Source organism: Glycine soja, chromosome 13 (assembly GCF_004193775.1).
Source record: "Glycine soja cultivar W05 chromosome 13, ASM419377v2, whole genome shotgun sequence".
NCBI classification, from domain to species: Eukaryota; Viridiplantae; Streptophyta; class Magnoliopsida; order Fabales; family Fabaceae; genus Glycine; species Glycine soja.
Genome location: NC_041014.1, coordinates 25500765 through 25517797, shown reverse-complemented (window position 1 = coordinate 25517797; position 17033 = coordinate 25500765). Strand labels below are relative to the sequence as shown.

General features: G+C 30.4%; 2 protein-coding genes across 2 annotated transcripts; one reads left to right on the top strand and one right to left on the bottom strand.

Moving 5' to 3' along the window:
- Positions 1 to 275: 275 nt before the first annotated feature.
- LOC114382363 (heavy metal-associated isoprenylated plant protein 5-like) lies at positions 276 to 2218 on the bottom strand. Its single transcript, XM_028341735.1, has 5 exons — positions 2064 to 2218; positions 1778 to 1928; positions 1452 to 1675; positions 1280 to 1358; positions 276 to 1172 (listed from the first exon to the last, which is right to left on the bottom strand). The coding sequence occupies exons 1-5, from the start codon at positions 2070 to 2072 to the stop codon at positions 637 to 639; spliced, it is 999 nt and encodes a 332-aa protein (XP_028197536.1). The 5' UTR covers positions 2073 to 2218; the 3' UTR covers positions 276 to 636.
- A 12723-nt stretch (positions 2219 to 14941) lies between these two features.
- On the top strand, positions 14942 to 17015 carry LOC114381285 (zinc finger protein 593). Its single transcript, XM_028340506.1, has 3 exons — positions 14942 to 15279; positions 15907 to 15969; positions 16744 to 17015. Exons 1-3 carry the CDS (start codon positions 15086 to 15088, stop codon positions 16844 to 16846), a joined length of 360 nt encoding a protein of 119 aa, XP_028196307.1. The 5' UTR covers positions 14942 to 15085; the 3' UTR covers positions 16847 to 17015.
- The last annotated feature ends 18 nt before the right edge of the window (positions 17016 to 17033 follow it).

The following is a 17033-nucleotide window of genomic DNA, read 5'->3' as shown; positions in this document are numbered from 1 at the left end:
TATTTTTCTGTTGGAAAGACGTTGTCAACGCTCCCCACCAAATCCAAAAGCATGTGATTTTCAACGCGTAATTATATTTGAAAAAAGAAAAAGAAAAACAGTAACAGAATTGGTAGGTTTACAATCCACATATGAAAATTCCCTTCCATATGCACCCAAAAGCAAAAACAGAAAGAAGAAAAAGAAATCTCAAATAAGACAAATAAGTAACCAAACCAATCACTTTTCACACGTACTGGTACTGCTTCGCCAATTCAGAACCAGTCCCCGAAACATTTTTTAATAAGATCAACAAATTTCATTGAAATAATAGTAAACCATTTATTCTGAAAAATAAACAAAACAAAGAACAGCTCATGTGATGTGAGTTCTGGACAGGATTCTCCAGCCAGCCGGCCATTCTCTATCTCTATTCTCTAAAACAACAACCTACACATATGATATATTATTATATCAAAATTCTACCATATTATAAAAACTCTCTATATTAATTAAATTTTAATAACACGGAATATTATCCACCCCTCAATTTTTACACGCACGTCAATTTTTTTTTATTTACAAATTACACCATGCGTATTCCGTATCCGTATCCCGTACGTGTGTAAGTGTACACCGAAAATTAATCACCGATCATCACATGATTGAACATGCATTGGGGTTTTCATCGCTGAACATCTGCGGAGGAGGAGCGTGCGGGTGCATGTAGTACGGTAGAGGTGGCTGCAGAGGATAACCCTGGTTCACGTACCCTGGCTCCACGTAATGATTATTAGCACTAGCACCATACCCTGGATGAACCTCCATAGCGTAACTTGTTTGACCGGGAAAGTGTCCTCCGTCGTACCAGAACGAAGGAGGTGCCATCCGGTGCATATACTCCATTTTGTTAATAACCTCCGCAGCCGCTGCCGCCGCACCGTCTTTCTCTTTCTTCTCGCCGTCGCCTTCTTTCTCTTTCTTCTCACCACCGCCTTCTTTCTTCTCGCCGCCGCCGCCGCCGCCGCCGCCTCCTTCTTTCTCTTTCTTATCGTCGTCTTTCTTCGGAGGAGGCACCACTTCCACGTTTCGCTTCAGCTTCTCGTTCAGGTACGGCAACATCTCCTTCACGTCCATCGTTCCCTTCACCGTCACCAAGTCCTTGCTTCCGTCGAGGCTCACCAATTGAACACCTGCACACAACCACCACCATCACCCTCATCAAATGTTTAATTAATTAATTACTTATATTAAAATAATCAAATGTTTAATTAAAAATGAATTAGGTCAACTCTCTCACCTTTGAACCTAAGAATGATTCTTCGAATTTTCGCAATGCAACCGTCACAGTGTAGTTTGATCTTCAAAACCACCGTACTCTGTATAAAACCAATAATTAATTAATATAAAGTCAGTTACTGAAATTACTCTTTATAAATTCGGTTAATTAGGAGAAAATTAAGATTAATTACCTCTTTAGGTTTTTCTTCTGGTTTTTTCTCCTCAGGCTTCTTGTCTTCTGCCTTCTTCTCCGGCGGTTTTTCCGCAACGGCGGCTTCTTTTTTCGGCGGAGCTGATATGATATCAACCTTCTTCTTTGTTCTCTCGGCAATCTTATCTCGCAGCTTCTCGGCGTCCATTTTACCGGTAACGGTCACCTTGTTCGACGATAGATCCGCCTTAACGGTTTCCACACCTGCATCATCATGTTTTCGCCATTTTCTCAAATTTGGAATCTCATGAACTAAAAATTACTGCAATTTGAGTGATTAATTATTATGATTTGATTTAAATTTACCTTCGAAGTGGCGACAGGTGCGTTTGATCTTCTTGACGCATCCCTCGCAATGCAAGTCGAGTTTGTAAACGACAGGGATGGGTCCGTCGTCTTTCTTGGGGGCTACCTCCTCGGGCTTTTTCTCGGTGTCATTCTTAGGCTGCTCCTTTTCCTGCCATAAACGACACGAGTTTTAATTAGAAACGCGTGATGATAAGTGTTAAAGGGAATTGCAAGAATCTGAATATACTACTGAAAAAGGAATGAATGAATGAAGAATATACATGATGATGAAACTAAAACTAACCTCTCCCATTTGGTGGTGTTTTTGCCTAATAGAGTATGAGAAATAGTATCGTGGTTGTTGTGATGGGGTAGCTAAGATAAGATTTTGCTGGTTTAATTTGAAGAGTGGAAAGACAAGCAAGGGAAAGGGTTATATATAAAAAAAAGAAGGGGAGAGAGTATAATTCACTAACGGTGGGTGAGGTAATGCCGTAATGGGTTTGTTGGGTCATACTATAGGAGCTGGATGGGTTATGTATGCATGACATGCATAATGATGTTGTATGATTTGATAGTGTTGGGGGGGGCACGAAAGGGGGAGAAAATATAGATATAGTATATTTTTATTTCTTGTGTTCTGTAGTCCAATAAATAATTTGATGAATAGTGGCATGTGTAAATGTTGAGAAAAATTATATTTATATTAGTCATATAATAAATATAAATATATGTCTTTATTTTTTTAAGACCATTTTTATCCTTGATAATATTAAATATTATATGTATATTAATTAATTCTCTTTTGTTTCTATTCCACAGATAGTGCAACTATCCACAATTTTGATCTTGTAACTTCCTCATCCATTACCCAAGATTATGATTTTGTAACCTACTGACCCATTATCCTCTCCTTCAATTATTCATGTACACAACTTCAACTCAGCTTTGCACTTGTGGGTTAACATTTAGTTACAACTTCCAAATAATATAATCACATTTACATATATTCTTTTCAATTGATTGGACCTTCTAAACTATCTCTTTCTCCTTCTTAAAATTCATCTTCAATTCTCTCTCTATCGTTGTTCCTTATTCGCATGGACAACAACACCACTTTCACTAATCTCATTCGCCCATTGTCACTTGCGCTAACAATAACACCGCCTCAAAAGCAGGTTTTGGAGGAGTGAAATCCAATAACCATGATCTATAAAAGAGCATTCCAATTTGAATGGCGAGAAGCACATGGCAGAACAAGTGAAATCTCGAGTAAGAAATGATATCAAATTGAATTCATTGTACATGACAAAAATCAAATTTAGTTTATCTTAAAAAATAAGAGAACTAGTTAAACCTGTTAAAAATAGATGATCAAATTAAACATAAAAAATAAAGTAAGGAACGAGAAGAATAATTTACTTGATATTTATAATTTTTTTATATCTATTCATACATTAACTCAATAATAAAATAAAATATTTCAATTTGTAATGAAAAATGTGAAATAAAAATATTCTTCATTTCACTAATTATTAAACTTAAATATTTTTTTAATATTACTAAAATGCCATGGACTAGACCTAATACACAAAAGATAATATAAGAAATAAAAAAATTGTATAAATCAATATATATTCAAAAAATATATTAAACTAAAATTAGTATACACATTAATTAAAGAATGATAAATATAAAAATAATATAATATAAAAAAAATACGGGCATAAATTGTGTCTGTTTTTCCCCAGTATGATATAATGGGAATTGTGAATGTATTGAATGGACATGACGTAAAATGTTTTTTATGTTGCCGCCGAGTAGGACTCGATGTTATTGACAAAATACTACCTCTCTGTGATTCTTGACTCATCAAATTTTGACGGGACTCTCATTAACCAAACAAAGTGACGCATTTAATTGAGAATTACGGGAACTTGCCTAAATTCAAGCTCATTATTGTCACCAAAAGAATTCTAGCTCAATATTTCATACGGAGTAGTATTTGTTTTTATACGGCAGCGGAGTTAGATTATTTTAAATCGAATAATAAATAAAAATATTGTTGAAAAATAAATTTATATTGCAAATTAACATTTATTTTTATTACAGAGATAGATAAAAAAATTTATTTACTGAGTCTAAAAATATATTTAATCTATAAAAATAATATAATAATATTATTATATTAAATTTTTACTATACTATTTGCAATTATATAATAATCAGTTTACTCAAATGTTTGAGCTTGTGTTGATCAACGTATAAATTTAATTAGGCCATTTAAAGATAGTTTTTCTAACCTTATTTAAAGATAGTATAATGATATGCACACGTAATATACATAATACTATTTTATAACTTTCAGAATTATTATATAATTTTATAACTTTTAATTAAATAATATATCTTAAAACTCTATTAGATTGAATTTTTTTTTACATAAATCACAAATATAAAATTTTATATTAATTTAAAATCATTTATTATCTTATTTATTTTAAAATATATTAAAATATAAATCATCATCTTCTTATTTTAATATAAACGATCTTAATAATATATAAATATAATTTAATAATTAAATTAATAAAAATTATATTTTATATCAAGTTATAAAAATATTATATAATAAAATTACACCAATATAATTATATATATATATATATATATATATATATATATATATATTGTAAATACTTGCACACTCATACCTGGACCACTATCTCACCTTTATTAATCAAAAGTTTTATTTCACATTCTAATTATAAAGTATGAAGTTGTTATATGACTGACAATACTAGAAAAAATAGTCATTTACTAATTACTAGTACTTTAACATTGGATTAGCCTTTGTTAATATAATATTTCTCTAATGAAAATTAAATTGCTAGTATAGACATTAAAAACTTATGCTACAATAATGTGATTTATTCTACTAACATGTATTTCTATTATTATATAATACTGTTATATATTATTAGTATAGTTACTTTTCTTTTTTTCTAACTCAATAGTGAGTTTAATTTGTAAAGAGACAAGCAAATTTTATCACTTATGATTTAACAAAAGCGTCGAATTTATATGTTACCTCTCATATCTTTCATTATATTTCTGATTTTGTTAAGAATAAAATAACATAAGTTTCTTTTCTAAAAATATACTTTTGGAAACCCTTTAGGATTTTTAATAATATTTAAGCTATCGACTTAAAATAATAATTATCTTTTTCAAAAACTCACTTAGATGATCAATTGTGCCATATGTATTACATTATTTTAATCCATAAAGAGATTTATTTGTCGTTTTTTAGCAATTTTGTCAAGATCTTGAATTATATGCTTCAAATTAATAAATTTTAATCCATTAGAGAGTAAGTATTTGAAAGGATGTATTAGAAAGTATATCTTAACCAACTACTTTCATAAGATTGAAATTAAATCAAGTTCTTAACGTACTCATAAACTAATTAGGTATCAAAAAGTAGTTACATTCAACTAATATTTCTTCAAAATATAAATCAAAGACGCCGGGTCATTGCAAAATCTTCAAACAACAAGTCATGCTTATTATTGATTTTTTAATAAAGGGGTTTGATCCATGCTTACTATGTGTAAACACACGGTGCTAGGATAAACAACCTAGCTCTACAACATTTTCATATAAGTCAGACCTTTTGAACAGAATGCACCATGCATTACTCGATAATGATTTAGTTGGACTATATATTTGTATATTTTAGTTTGCCCTCAGCTTAGTCAATATTAACCCATATTGTGAAGTGACTGTATTACATTACGTTTAATTCTTCAGCCAGCTTTACAAATATAAAAATGTAGTCTGCTTCACCTTAATTTGGGAGAAAAGAAACAAAAAGTTGTTACGTTTAATTCTTCAGCCAGCGTTACAAATATAAAAATGTAGCCTGCTTCGCCTTAATTTGGGAGAAAAGAAACAAAAAGTTGTGGAGATAGAGCACTGGCTTATCTTGAAGTCATCAATAGTGCACCAAAATTATGTGCACACACTTCTCTACTTCCTTTAGCTATTCAATCATCAATGATAACGAAACTATTTACATTTACAGAAATATTAGCCATCTGCATTCTTGGTCCCCCAACAGAGTTGAGAGTACGGACGGTATTGAGGCAAAGATAGCATTAATCCACATTTTTGTCTGGATACTATGCATGGTTGGAAAGTTTGAAGGGCATTTATTTATATGTTTAATTTTGGTCTGCAAATTATTTTTTTGAGGAGTGTGAGCTACGTAAACATTAAGGCATGAGGACCACTTGCCCAATTCCATAATTTGAAATCAACAACTTGCTTTGTATATAGGGTCGTCCAAATTTGGATGTCATCTTCATAACGCATTTCGTTTTGGTTTATATGCATGGCCTTGAAATTATTGGCTCTATCCATAGGGAAGAAATTCTACCAAATTTCCGATCCAAGAATCAATTCCGGACAACGTTTGGATGTCATCATTTTCGCCGTTGCATTAGCGAAATGATAATGATAATTACCGTCCATGGCTTGCGTGCCGAAATTATACTCTGGAATTAATGTTCATATTCACGGACATGGAGAAGATTCACACCTAATGCCTATATAAATTCATTAACTAGTTTTGTGATAGGTTTTTCCAAGGCAACCTGTAATGTAATACTAGTACTCTCTACTCCGAATAACCAAATATCTTTCTTACCATGAAGTACTATCTACATCACTAGCTACGTGAATATGTTAAAAAAAAATAATTAACAAAAACTACAAGCAATTAAAAAGATTGAAATTGAGTTATGAAATCTGTGTATATTTTTATTTTTTAAAATATTTTAAAAATAAAATATATTGAAACCCAAAAAAATCACAACTGCACATGATTGTATATAATTTTTTTAAAAAATAAATAACTAAAAAAATTAAATGAATGAGAAAGTAAGGATGTTTGAGTTTGATGAGTTAAGCCAAACGCATTACACAATCTTCTAGTGATCGAGTTATATTTTTTAATTTAATTTTACATGAATATCTAAAATAATATATTTTTTAATTTTTTTGTTTGAGGTTTTGAAAGTTTTTAAATATAAAAATGATTTTTATTATTTAATAAGCAGATATAAATAGATTATAAAACTAAAAATTATAACATTTAAAATAGTAAACATTTTTTTAAATTGTAATAACTCAAAAATATTTTTGGTTTATATAAAGTCTTTAAAAATATTATTTTATGACTATGACTTTTATACATTGTCTTTGCTAAAAAAATTTATTGAGAATTAATTAGAATTTATTTAAAATATAATTTGTAATGTAATTATTACCAAAATTAAAAAAAAAATTATGCCATTTCATTTTTAAACTGTTAATACATTTTAATTAAATATTTATGGGTTTAGCTAACATGTTCATGCATGCACTATTATGAATTTTACTACATACAACCGTTAAGGAATTTTATTATTTTCCCCTTAATCTTAAAAACTAAATTGATATTTTTATTTTTTGTTAAAAGCAAATTATCTCTATCATTAACTTTTGTCCCTTAATTATCTCTATTTATTATCTTTTAATTTTTTTAAAATTCATCCTTATTTTCCATTATTAATTGTCGTTACATTCATTGTCATCCTTGTTACCTCGATTGTTCTAGTCATCACTTCCATCATCTATATCACCATTATCATTATTACCAATGTCAAATATTACCACTACTATTGTCATCATCATATATTTGTTTTTGTCGTTGACTCCTGTATTCTCATTATGTCGCCTTCACCACCATTATTGTTATAATTTATCATTGACAACATTATCATTAGCATGATCGCTTGTTGTCCTTATTGTAACCGCCTCCACTATCAATGCCACCCATGTGATAATAATGATGAGGGAGGTGACAACAATAATGATGACAAATGACATAAGTTTTTTAAAAAAGTAGGGGAGGATAGAGAGATAATTAAAGAAGGAATTTTTTAATTTTAAAAATCAAATTAAATTACAAGATTAAGATAAAAATAAAAAAAAATCCATAGAGTACTAATGCATATAATAAAATTCTCAATGTAATACCTCGAACGAATCAGACTGGAATAAGAGAAATCCAAAAACTAGACATATGGGACGTAAAGTTAAGGATGACTTAAAAAAATTAATTGACATTATTTATACTAAAAAGATGTATCACTTAAGAACTTCACAGTTAAACGTGCTTGAATTGAGGTAGTTATGGGATGGATGACCTTCTAAGAAGTTTTATAGAAAACATGTGAGTGAAGACAAAATAGTATCAAAGCAAACCTCTCTTCTAATATAGTGTGGTTTAAGGACGAACCAAACGAAATGTAACACTTCAACGAATCACACCGGCATGAAAGGAATCAAGAGGTTATGCAGGTATGATAACTTAAAAAAATTAATTAATATTACCTATACCAACAAAATGTATTTACATTTTGGTAATCTATCACTTAAGAACTTCACAGTTAAACGTACTTGACTTGAAATAGTTATGAGATAAGAAACTTTTTGAGAAGTTTTTCAAAAAATATGTAAATGAGGACAAAAGTACGCCAAAAAATTTTGTATTAGTTTATGGAAATAATCAATAATCTTAAGAGCAAGCAATGTTAAAGATGATTATCAAGGTCTCAAAAAAGAATATCTACAGAAAAATCTAACTGATAGAGAATTCTCACGAACAAAAATATTGAATAAAATATTGTCATGTGAAATGTTTTAATATGAAAACTTCTGAAGAGTTCCCGATAAAAAACGTTACATTTAACATATACATGCATGCATTTGTTAACTAGAATCCAATTTCTTTTGTAAGGAAAAAAAAAAAAAAACTAAACCCAATTTCTATTTTATGGAAATTGAAAATCATTTAGTAAAAAGTTTTAACAATACGTTAGTTAGTTGAATTAGTTTAATAGGCTATAACCTCGTGTGTGTGGTAGAGTAGGAGAGGCTGCGAGGACAACGTTCATATATGCCAAAACAGGTTTAGATTAACCCTATCAATTCAATAGGCTTACGACGTTGGTGACGTTACCAACTCTGTCCAGATTTTGTTAGCCACTAATGATTACGAGTCCCACTCTACTTTTGAGACCTTTTGCCTTACAATAAAATAAATATTTTTCTATCATTATTAGCTTTTTTATCATATATCACGCTATTTATTACATTTTTTCATTCTTTTCCTTTATTTTATTTTTTTTCATTTTCTCTATTCCTTTTGCCTCTTATGTCAAAAACTAGAGTACAATTATTCACTATTACAAATAAGGTAGCTTGAGGCTTAGGAAAACTAACAAAATCGTTTTGTTCACATATATATTATATTTCATAACAAATTACTTTCAAAAATAGTTATTTATTTTTCAATAATTGTATCTGAAAATTAAGCCGTGTGAAATCACAGATGCATTATGTTAATGATATCTATTATACAGTATATAATGATTTTCAAATATAATAAAATATTAATAAACTATATGGAGTATTTTGTTTAGCATCCGCTATATGCACGCCAGGATGAAAGTTTTTTATTGTAATTTCTTCGTATATTCACAAATATGTTTGGAATATTGCAGTTTGAAGCTTGTCAAACGGATAATCACACTATCAAAAAACTAAGAAGCAAGTATCTTGTATCATTGAAATAAATGTAGCATCCTTAAAAGTTAAAATGACACTGGAACTGTACCACAGTGAATAGTGACTGGCGACTAGCGAGGGAAGTTCGTGCATTAAAAACAGAATGGGCAAATCCAAAATTTGACCACTTGAATGGATCAGATTATGAGAAGTTGAGAACTTGGACTTGGACACATGAGTTTTGAAACAAACAATGATGTGTATGTCTTGGTGGTAACGGACCAAACGATACTTCGAGGAACCCGTGTTGCCGCCAACATTTATCATATGATTGTGATGTGATACATTTATACATATAAACGAAGTCTCGAACCCTTTTCCTTTTCTTATCAGCATGCAACAAAAAATGTGGAACATGAGTAAATTTCTTTGGAGTTTAATACTAATTTGCACTGCACATTTACTCCAGACAACGTGTACTTACAGTTCTTATAGTTTCTGGCAAGACAAGCATAATTAATAGCCTTATAGAACGGGGAAATTAATGAAGATCATAAAATATATAAAAGCATTTTTAATTTTTAATATACAGATAGATGTGACCCAGTGACAATTGCAAGCAATTTGAGTACTTTAAGTATATGTAGAGATTTAATTTCACTTATAAATAGAATAACTCACGTGGAGAGAAAAAAATTTCTCTCAAATGATATTTTACTTTTTTTTTAAGGAATTAGTTTCTCAATTTCCAACTACTAAGAAAGCTTACTTGTCATAAAAAAAAAAAAAACTTTAACTTTTAATTGCAAAGATTTGGTTCTCACACTTCTTAGAGGTAGACTAATGTGTAACTTACATTACTTGTTTGTCATGCATTGGAATTAAATTAATGAGATATCTCTCACTTGGCAGCAGACAGCATATAGCTGCCGCACATGCTAATGTGCGAAATTCATGCTTAACTTAACTTACCTTTATAGTTATATTAGTTTAAGAACACGTTACATAGTACTGTTTATACCAATTTTTGTCTCATGCATGTGACAGTCAATGGTGATTGTCACGCTTGTGTGGCGTGTGCAGAGTAGGAAGGTTCCTCCTTGGCAAGTTATGCGAATGGGTTTTATCGCTATATGCAATATTTTTCTGCACAGGTTGCATAATTGTTGCTAACTGTGACATTTAGTATGGAGCGAAACAACCATATGGAGCATACATGACAAAATAGCTCAGAAAAAAAGTTTAAGCTGGACAAAAGATCGAATGCTTTTGGTAACAGAGAATTCTGATGAGATGAAAAAAAATTCTTTTATGTATATCAGTTATGATGATTAAAGGTGTTAATATATAAAGATAACTTTTTTAATTAAGAAAGTAAAGGGGCAAGATGTTAGTTGCATATAACGTGTAACTCTCATAGGAAATAGCGCACCATTTACGTTAGTGGATGATTGCAACGAGCGTGAAATGAGTTGTTGTGTGAAAAAAATTATGTGCAAGAAACATATGATTGAAAAAAGAAATTATTTATATAAATTGCTAAGTATAGAAATTTATGCAGTCCTTTAACATAAATAGGAAAATATCATTTAAATATTTAGCCATATTTCCTTTGTGACTTATATAAGTTATAACTATAGTAGACCACAAAATCGTTTAGTTAATAGTTATTAGTATGAAGTAATGCATGTATCATTTTAAAAGCATCTAAAACTTCTCCATAAACTAAAAAGGATAAAACTTAGATTCAGTTCCTTAAATATTTATTTTGTTGTTCTTCAATCAAAATTAGACTTTTATCTCATAATTTATGTTAACATTTAACTCAAGTAAGTTATTGAAGTGAAATTTCAATTCTAATTAGAAAATAATATAAAAAATACCTAAATAAATATATGTAATTTTTTTCCAAATAAAAAATATTTTAGAAAAATGAAGAAAGGCAAGAAGGAAAATACATTATTGTCAATAAAAAAAAAACATCAAAAGAAGGCTAATCTCCATCACCTTCTAACCCATAAATGGATACACCCAGCAATAGTCCAAGGCTTATCAATACAAGATAGAAATGATTTTTTGATACATACTAGCTTTTTTCAAGCAAATATTAAACACACTAGTAAAAATCCATTGCCAATACAAGTGCAATGCTATTCTTTTTTGGGGTGCGTATTTAGTTAAAAATTTGACATCTTTGACTATTTGATGCTGAGAATAATTGATATGAGTAATGAGAATAATGACATTAAGATATTATTAATTTATAATTTTTATTTCTCCTTAAGCTACTATGGTCATGTAACCTTTGGTCCACCCATCGCTACATAGGCCGATTGTGCCAAGGTTATTCGGCCCAGTTCTCTTACATCACTTAGGGAGTTGCTATTGGTCTCACTAGCTTTGCTATTGGTCCTTACCAACATTTTAAATTTCCAAAACTACCCTTTCCTACTTTGTATAGCAGAAACATACTTGCACTAGTGGGGAGCGAAAAATGTTATGCAATAGAAGTGTGATTCTGTTATATAATACACAACAGAATCATACTTTTCTTGGGTAATTGGGGTTGTGAAAAATATTACACAACGATTCCATTATGTAATGGGGGTGTGAAAAAACTCATGTAACAATATTGTGATTGTTTTATTTTTTTTCTTGCTCCCGTATTGTAAGGAAATCTTGATTTCATTGTACAAATTGCACAACAGAATCACAATCATGTTGGAATATCAAACCCGAAAAAATAAATACCTTGCAAATGAAAGAGCTTCATGAGACAAGAAGGAATAAAGGAAAAGAGGAAAGAAAGGAAGGCATAAAGGTCAGTGGGAAAGGATGGGTGCCAATAATTGGAGGAAAGGATATTTTGGTCTTTTTGTGTATCTAGTAGGGGCTAATAGTAATTATGGAGGGACCAATATCAACTCCCCCATCACCAAACCCATCCGTGGAAATTAATTCATCCAATTTTTATGATAAACAATAAGGAATTACTTGGGGCATTCAACATTTTTGTTGGTACATCCAATAGTTTTCCAAAATACTGAAAATGTCCTTATGGTATTTTTGGTTATAAATAACATATTAGCTTTTTCATTTTTGCAGCGTCTTTCTTTTTGTAAAACCGCACTCCCTTAATGTAACTTGTTCCGTTAGCGTCATTTTGTGAGTGTTTATTGTCGCTAGTAGTGTATGTGTGTTATTTATAGATATACAATTAAGTTCGGTGGTTTTTCATGGTCAGAGAAGAAGAAGTGCATATTGAAAAATTCAAAATATATGAATTGACAATCTGTATGTTTTGAATTTTTTTTTAAATTATAATTTTTTTATATATTTAATTTATTTTAAAAAAATTGATAATTAAACAAATTTGATATTTAACTAAATGTTGTATTTAAATGTTTATTATAGTAATTAATAGTTAAACAAATTTGATATTTAATTGAATGATGTATTTGGATGTTTATTACAATGATTGAAAATTAAAAAAAATGGTATTTAATTGAATGATGTATTTAGATGTTTATTAAAACAATTGATAATTAAATAAATTTGGTATTTTTTTACATATATAAATTTTTATTAAACTTATGATTTTTATTTACAATTTTTATATGTAAACAAATTAATTATTAGATAAAAATTTATTATGTAAATTTACATGTGCATTAAATATACATTAGAAATTTTAGTGTTATATATAACGACATTAATTATTTTATAACATAGTTGATCTACTAGCTTAGTTGGTTTCAGCGTTGTGTTAATAATGCGAAAGTCATAGGTTTGAATCATTAATTTTAAATTAATTTGTAAATTATATTTTTGAAAAAAAAATTAAAAAATCCTATGGGTCTACCGATTGTTAATCCATATTGAACTTACAAAAGGATAAAATCAGAATTTCACATGTTATGTTGGATATACCTTTTTGCTGGGTGCCCTTAGCAGTTACCTAAACAATACCAACACTAGGTCAAATGTTAACCAGGGCCTACAATTGGCAGGGGTACATTGCTATTAAACCCCCTAAAGTTTCATTTTTTTAAAAGAAAAATACTCTCAACTAAATATGTTTATGTTGATTAGGTATCCGCAATAAATAAATAAAAAGTTTCAGTTGTGCAATACATTATAATTTTAAAGAATCGTTTAGTTAATAATTGTTAGTATGGAGCAATACATTATAATTTTAAAAGCATAAAAAACTTCTCCGTGAAATAGAAAGGATAAAACTTAAGATTTAGTTCCTTAAATATTTTTGTGTTGTTTTTCAATCAACATCAGACTTTTCTCTCATAATTTATGTTAACATTTAATGCAAGTTATCGAAGTAAAACTTCAATTCTAATTAAATAACAGCATAAAAATACCTAAAGAAATATAAGTAAATTTAGTCCAAATAAAAACTATATTAAAATTAGGCTGAGTAGAGTAATCTCCATGACCTTCTAACCCAATTTAAATGGATAGATCCAACAATAGTCAAGGCTTATCAACACAAGATATAAATGATGATGTACCGAATCTTGGTGAATGGCAAGAGCTAACTGACACAAGCAAATATCAAACACACTAGCAAAAATCAATTGCCAATGCTATTTTTTTTGGGTACAATGCTACTAGGTTCTTTTTTTAGTGTGTATTTAGTTAAAACTTTGACATCTACTTTTGACTATTTGATATTGAGAATAATTGATATGACTAATGAGAATGACATTTATTTTTTGGAAAAAATATTATTCATTTATAAATTTTATTTCTCCTCAAGCTACTATGGTCATGGGGGCTTTGATCCACCCATCGCCTCATAGGTCGATTGTGCCATGGTTATTAGGCCCAATTCTCTTACATCCAGTTCATCACTAAACGTCTAAATATGTTTAAGTTGATTAGGTGTCCTCATTATTGTTTTTTTTTTCAAAAATATCTATTTTCGGAAGTGTTAAAATTTTAACACTCAAAAAAGTACTTTTTGGAAGCTAACTTTGGGGGGGGGGGGGGGGAGACACCAATGGCCTTTAAGGGGAAACCTTTCCATTATTTCAAATAGTCCATGACGGTGATGTTGAAGTTGCAAAATACCCTAGTGCTTATATGTGTTCTCCTTGTCGAGAAAATTTTACTTTTCAACCAGAGGAGCAACTTCATTGACAGACAAGACATGATTTCAATGATTACTCAACTTAGAAAAGGTTTGTCATCACCATAATTGAAGTGCCAATACATCTACAGGATTAATATTCTTACGATTTCTTCTGGAATCTCATAATTTCTTAGCTTTTACTAAGGGTTTAAATTTTAACACTTACAAAAAAATATTTTCTGAAATGTTAAAATTTTAACACTTCCAGAAAGCAATTTCTGGAATGTATTGGAATTTTATGTTAAAATTTCAGCAAATTCCTAAAAATAATTTCCAAAATATAAAAAACAACATGTTTCTAAAAAAATTGAAGTGTGTAAATAACAATTGCCATCCAAATATCATACTAATTAGGCCTGTCAATAAAGCAGGCCCATTATGACACTGACACACATTAGACGCCCAGTGCCATTGGCAAAGACGCAGCTGCCTCAGCCTGCAGTTATTTTAGCAAAAGACATTTGAAGCGCCGTCGTTTCATCCTTCTTAGTCTCCTTGAAAAGAAAAACCCTAATTACAAGGCACAAAGGAAGTGGAATCAGAGCTGAGAAACCCTAACAATGGGAGGCAAATGTCCGCATAGGAACGTGAAGAAGAGAAGATATTCTCACAAGACAGCGCGGCGTACGAAGTTTGAGTTGAAAGGGGACGACATGGTTTATGCGCAGCTGAACAAACCCGATGAAGAGAGAGCCCCTTTACCCCTCGATGAAGATTTGCCTGGGATGGGCCAGTACTATTGCCTTCACTGCGAGTAATTTCCTTTTCTTCCTCAATTTTTTTGGTGCTTTTTTTTGTCATTATAGAAAAAGTTTGTAAATTTGATGATTCTATAACATGGGGTTGAAAAGTTTGGGGTGTTACACTGCCATGTCAAGTGTAGGTGATAGGGACAGAAGAGAAAAAAAGGGGTAGAAGGGGAAGAATATAGAAGAAGAGAGAAAACAGATTTTTTAGGGCAGGTTTGATTCACTTTCGAGTTTTTGGTTTTAAAAACTGATTTCATAAACAGTTTTTATTCTGATTATTCCATTGATGAAAAGAGTGGAGTCTCTGTAAGATGACTTCCCTGATATGCTGCACTTTAGGAAATAGGAACCATTACCTTTCAACTAATGTATTTTTGAGTTAGCATCACCAGCATTTCCTACTTGCTGTTTCAATTGGAGTAGTTTTTCATCTCTCTCAGAAGCCTTTTGAATCTCATCCCACTTCTCCGTTTTGGAACATGGGAGAAAAATCATTTATTTATTGCTCCTTAATTCTCATTTTGTTTGTTTCATTTTGTTGTTATTGTTAAGAATGCTGAAATATTTGTCTACAGCTGCCTTTTTTGGTTGGGTTTTTGATTTAGTATAAGTTATTGTTTTGATTTGTGCAGTCGGTACTTTTCCAATGTAGCCGTGAGGGATGAGCACTTTAAGACCAAACGACACAAGAAGCGGTATGCTTCTTTTAATTTTGCTTCTGTTTTTTAATCCCCTTTGTTTTGAATCCTATCCTACATTCTCCCCATATTTTGGTGAAGATTGATTATTAGATTTATAGAATTGCTTTTGAGTTTTGAGGCTACTCATGTTTTTAATGTATGAGCTTTCAGATGTGTGAAAACATAAAGCAGTTGGGCACTATGAAAGGAACATATCTTGCTTTTTAGTAGTGATAAAATAATTGAGTGGATTTGAACAGAATACTAGTAAACTCAAGCTTGTTAAGATAAATTATATTGAGCTTGAGATTTAATCAAAATGAAATTCATCCTTCATCTGGGCTCTGTAACCAAAGGGGAATAACCAAGCTGGAAGACCAGTATAGATTATGGATGGGAAGTGGTTAATGAAGTCATGCATGTGATTAGCTCATATTCAGTTCAATGACGTATATAGTCAGAATTTGCTTATATTAAATTAAAAAAGAAAAATCACAATTTCTGAAGTAATTCTCGCTCAATAATAGTGTCTTCATTCAAAATAGGGTGTTTGTGGCATTTCTCTTTATTAGAATCGTTAGACAAAAAATGCATATGAATAATTTAGCAACTTTTCACCCCCTATAATTTGGTGTTGGGTTGTTTAGAAATTGAGTTACGATAAGATTGGAGAGAAAGGTAACGTGTTAGAAGACCAAACCTATAATGCCAACATCGCTCGCACATGGCATCTTTCTATATATTGGAGTGGAATGATTTTGATTCTGATATTACAGTTTCTTTGTGCAGTATAAAACAAATGATGGGTCCTGCACCACATACTCAACTTGATGCCGATGTAGCTGCTGGGATGGGTATGCCAGACAATGGACCAAAGCTAATGTCTATGTAACTTCTTTTTTGGTAGTGGGTGAGACGATAGTCTTAGGAGCTGGTGTTATAAAGATATAGTGTTTGTTATTTTTCTTCTTTTTATGTTACTAGTACTGGTTATTCTATTCCAATATAAGCAATATTATATTTTGAAAGCAAATTCTTTGTTTAATTCCTCTATTTTGTTTAAGATGGAATCTTGCAAT

Bases quoted from the DNA above. Each gene is read 5' to 3' on its own strand.
- LOC114382363 (XM_028341735.1), bottom strand. The intron at 1,676-1,777 runs GTAAATTTAAAT...ATGATGATGCAG, and splicing joins CACCTGTCGCCACTTCGAAG to GTGTGGAAACCGTTAAGGCG. The intron at 1,359-1,451 runs GTAATTAATCTT...GGTTTTATACAG, and splicing joins CAGAAGAAAAACCTAAAGAG to AGTACGGTGGTTTTGAAGAT.
- LOC114381285 (XM_028340506.1), top strand. From the start codon at position 15,086: ATGGGAGGCAAATGTCCGCATAGGAACGTGAAGAAGAGAAGATATTCT. The intron at 15,280-15,906 runs GTAATTTCCTTT...TGATTTGTGCAG, and splicing joins TACTATTGCCTTCACTGCGA to TCGGTACTTTTCCAATGTAG. The intron at 15,970-16,743 runs GTATGCTTCTTT...TTCTTTGTGCAG, and splicing joins ACCAAACGACACAAGAAGCG to TATAAAACAAATGATGGGTC.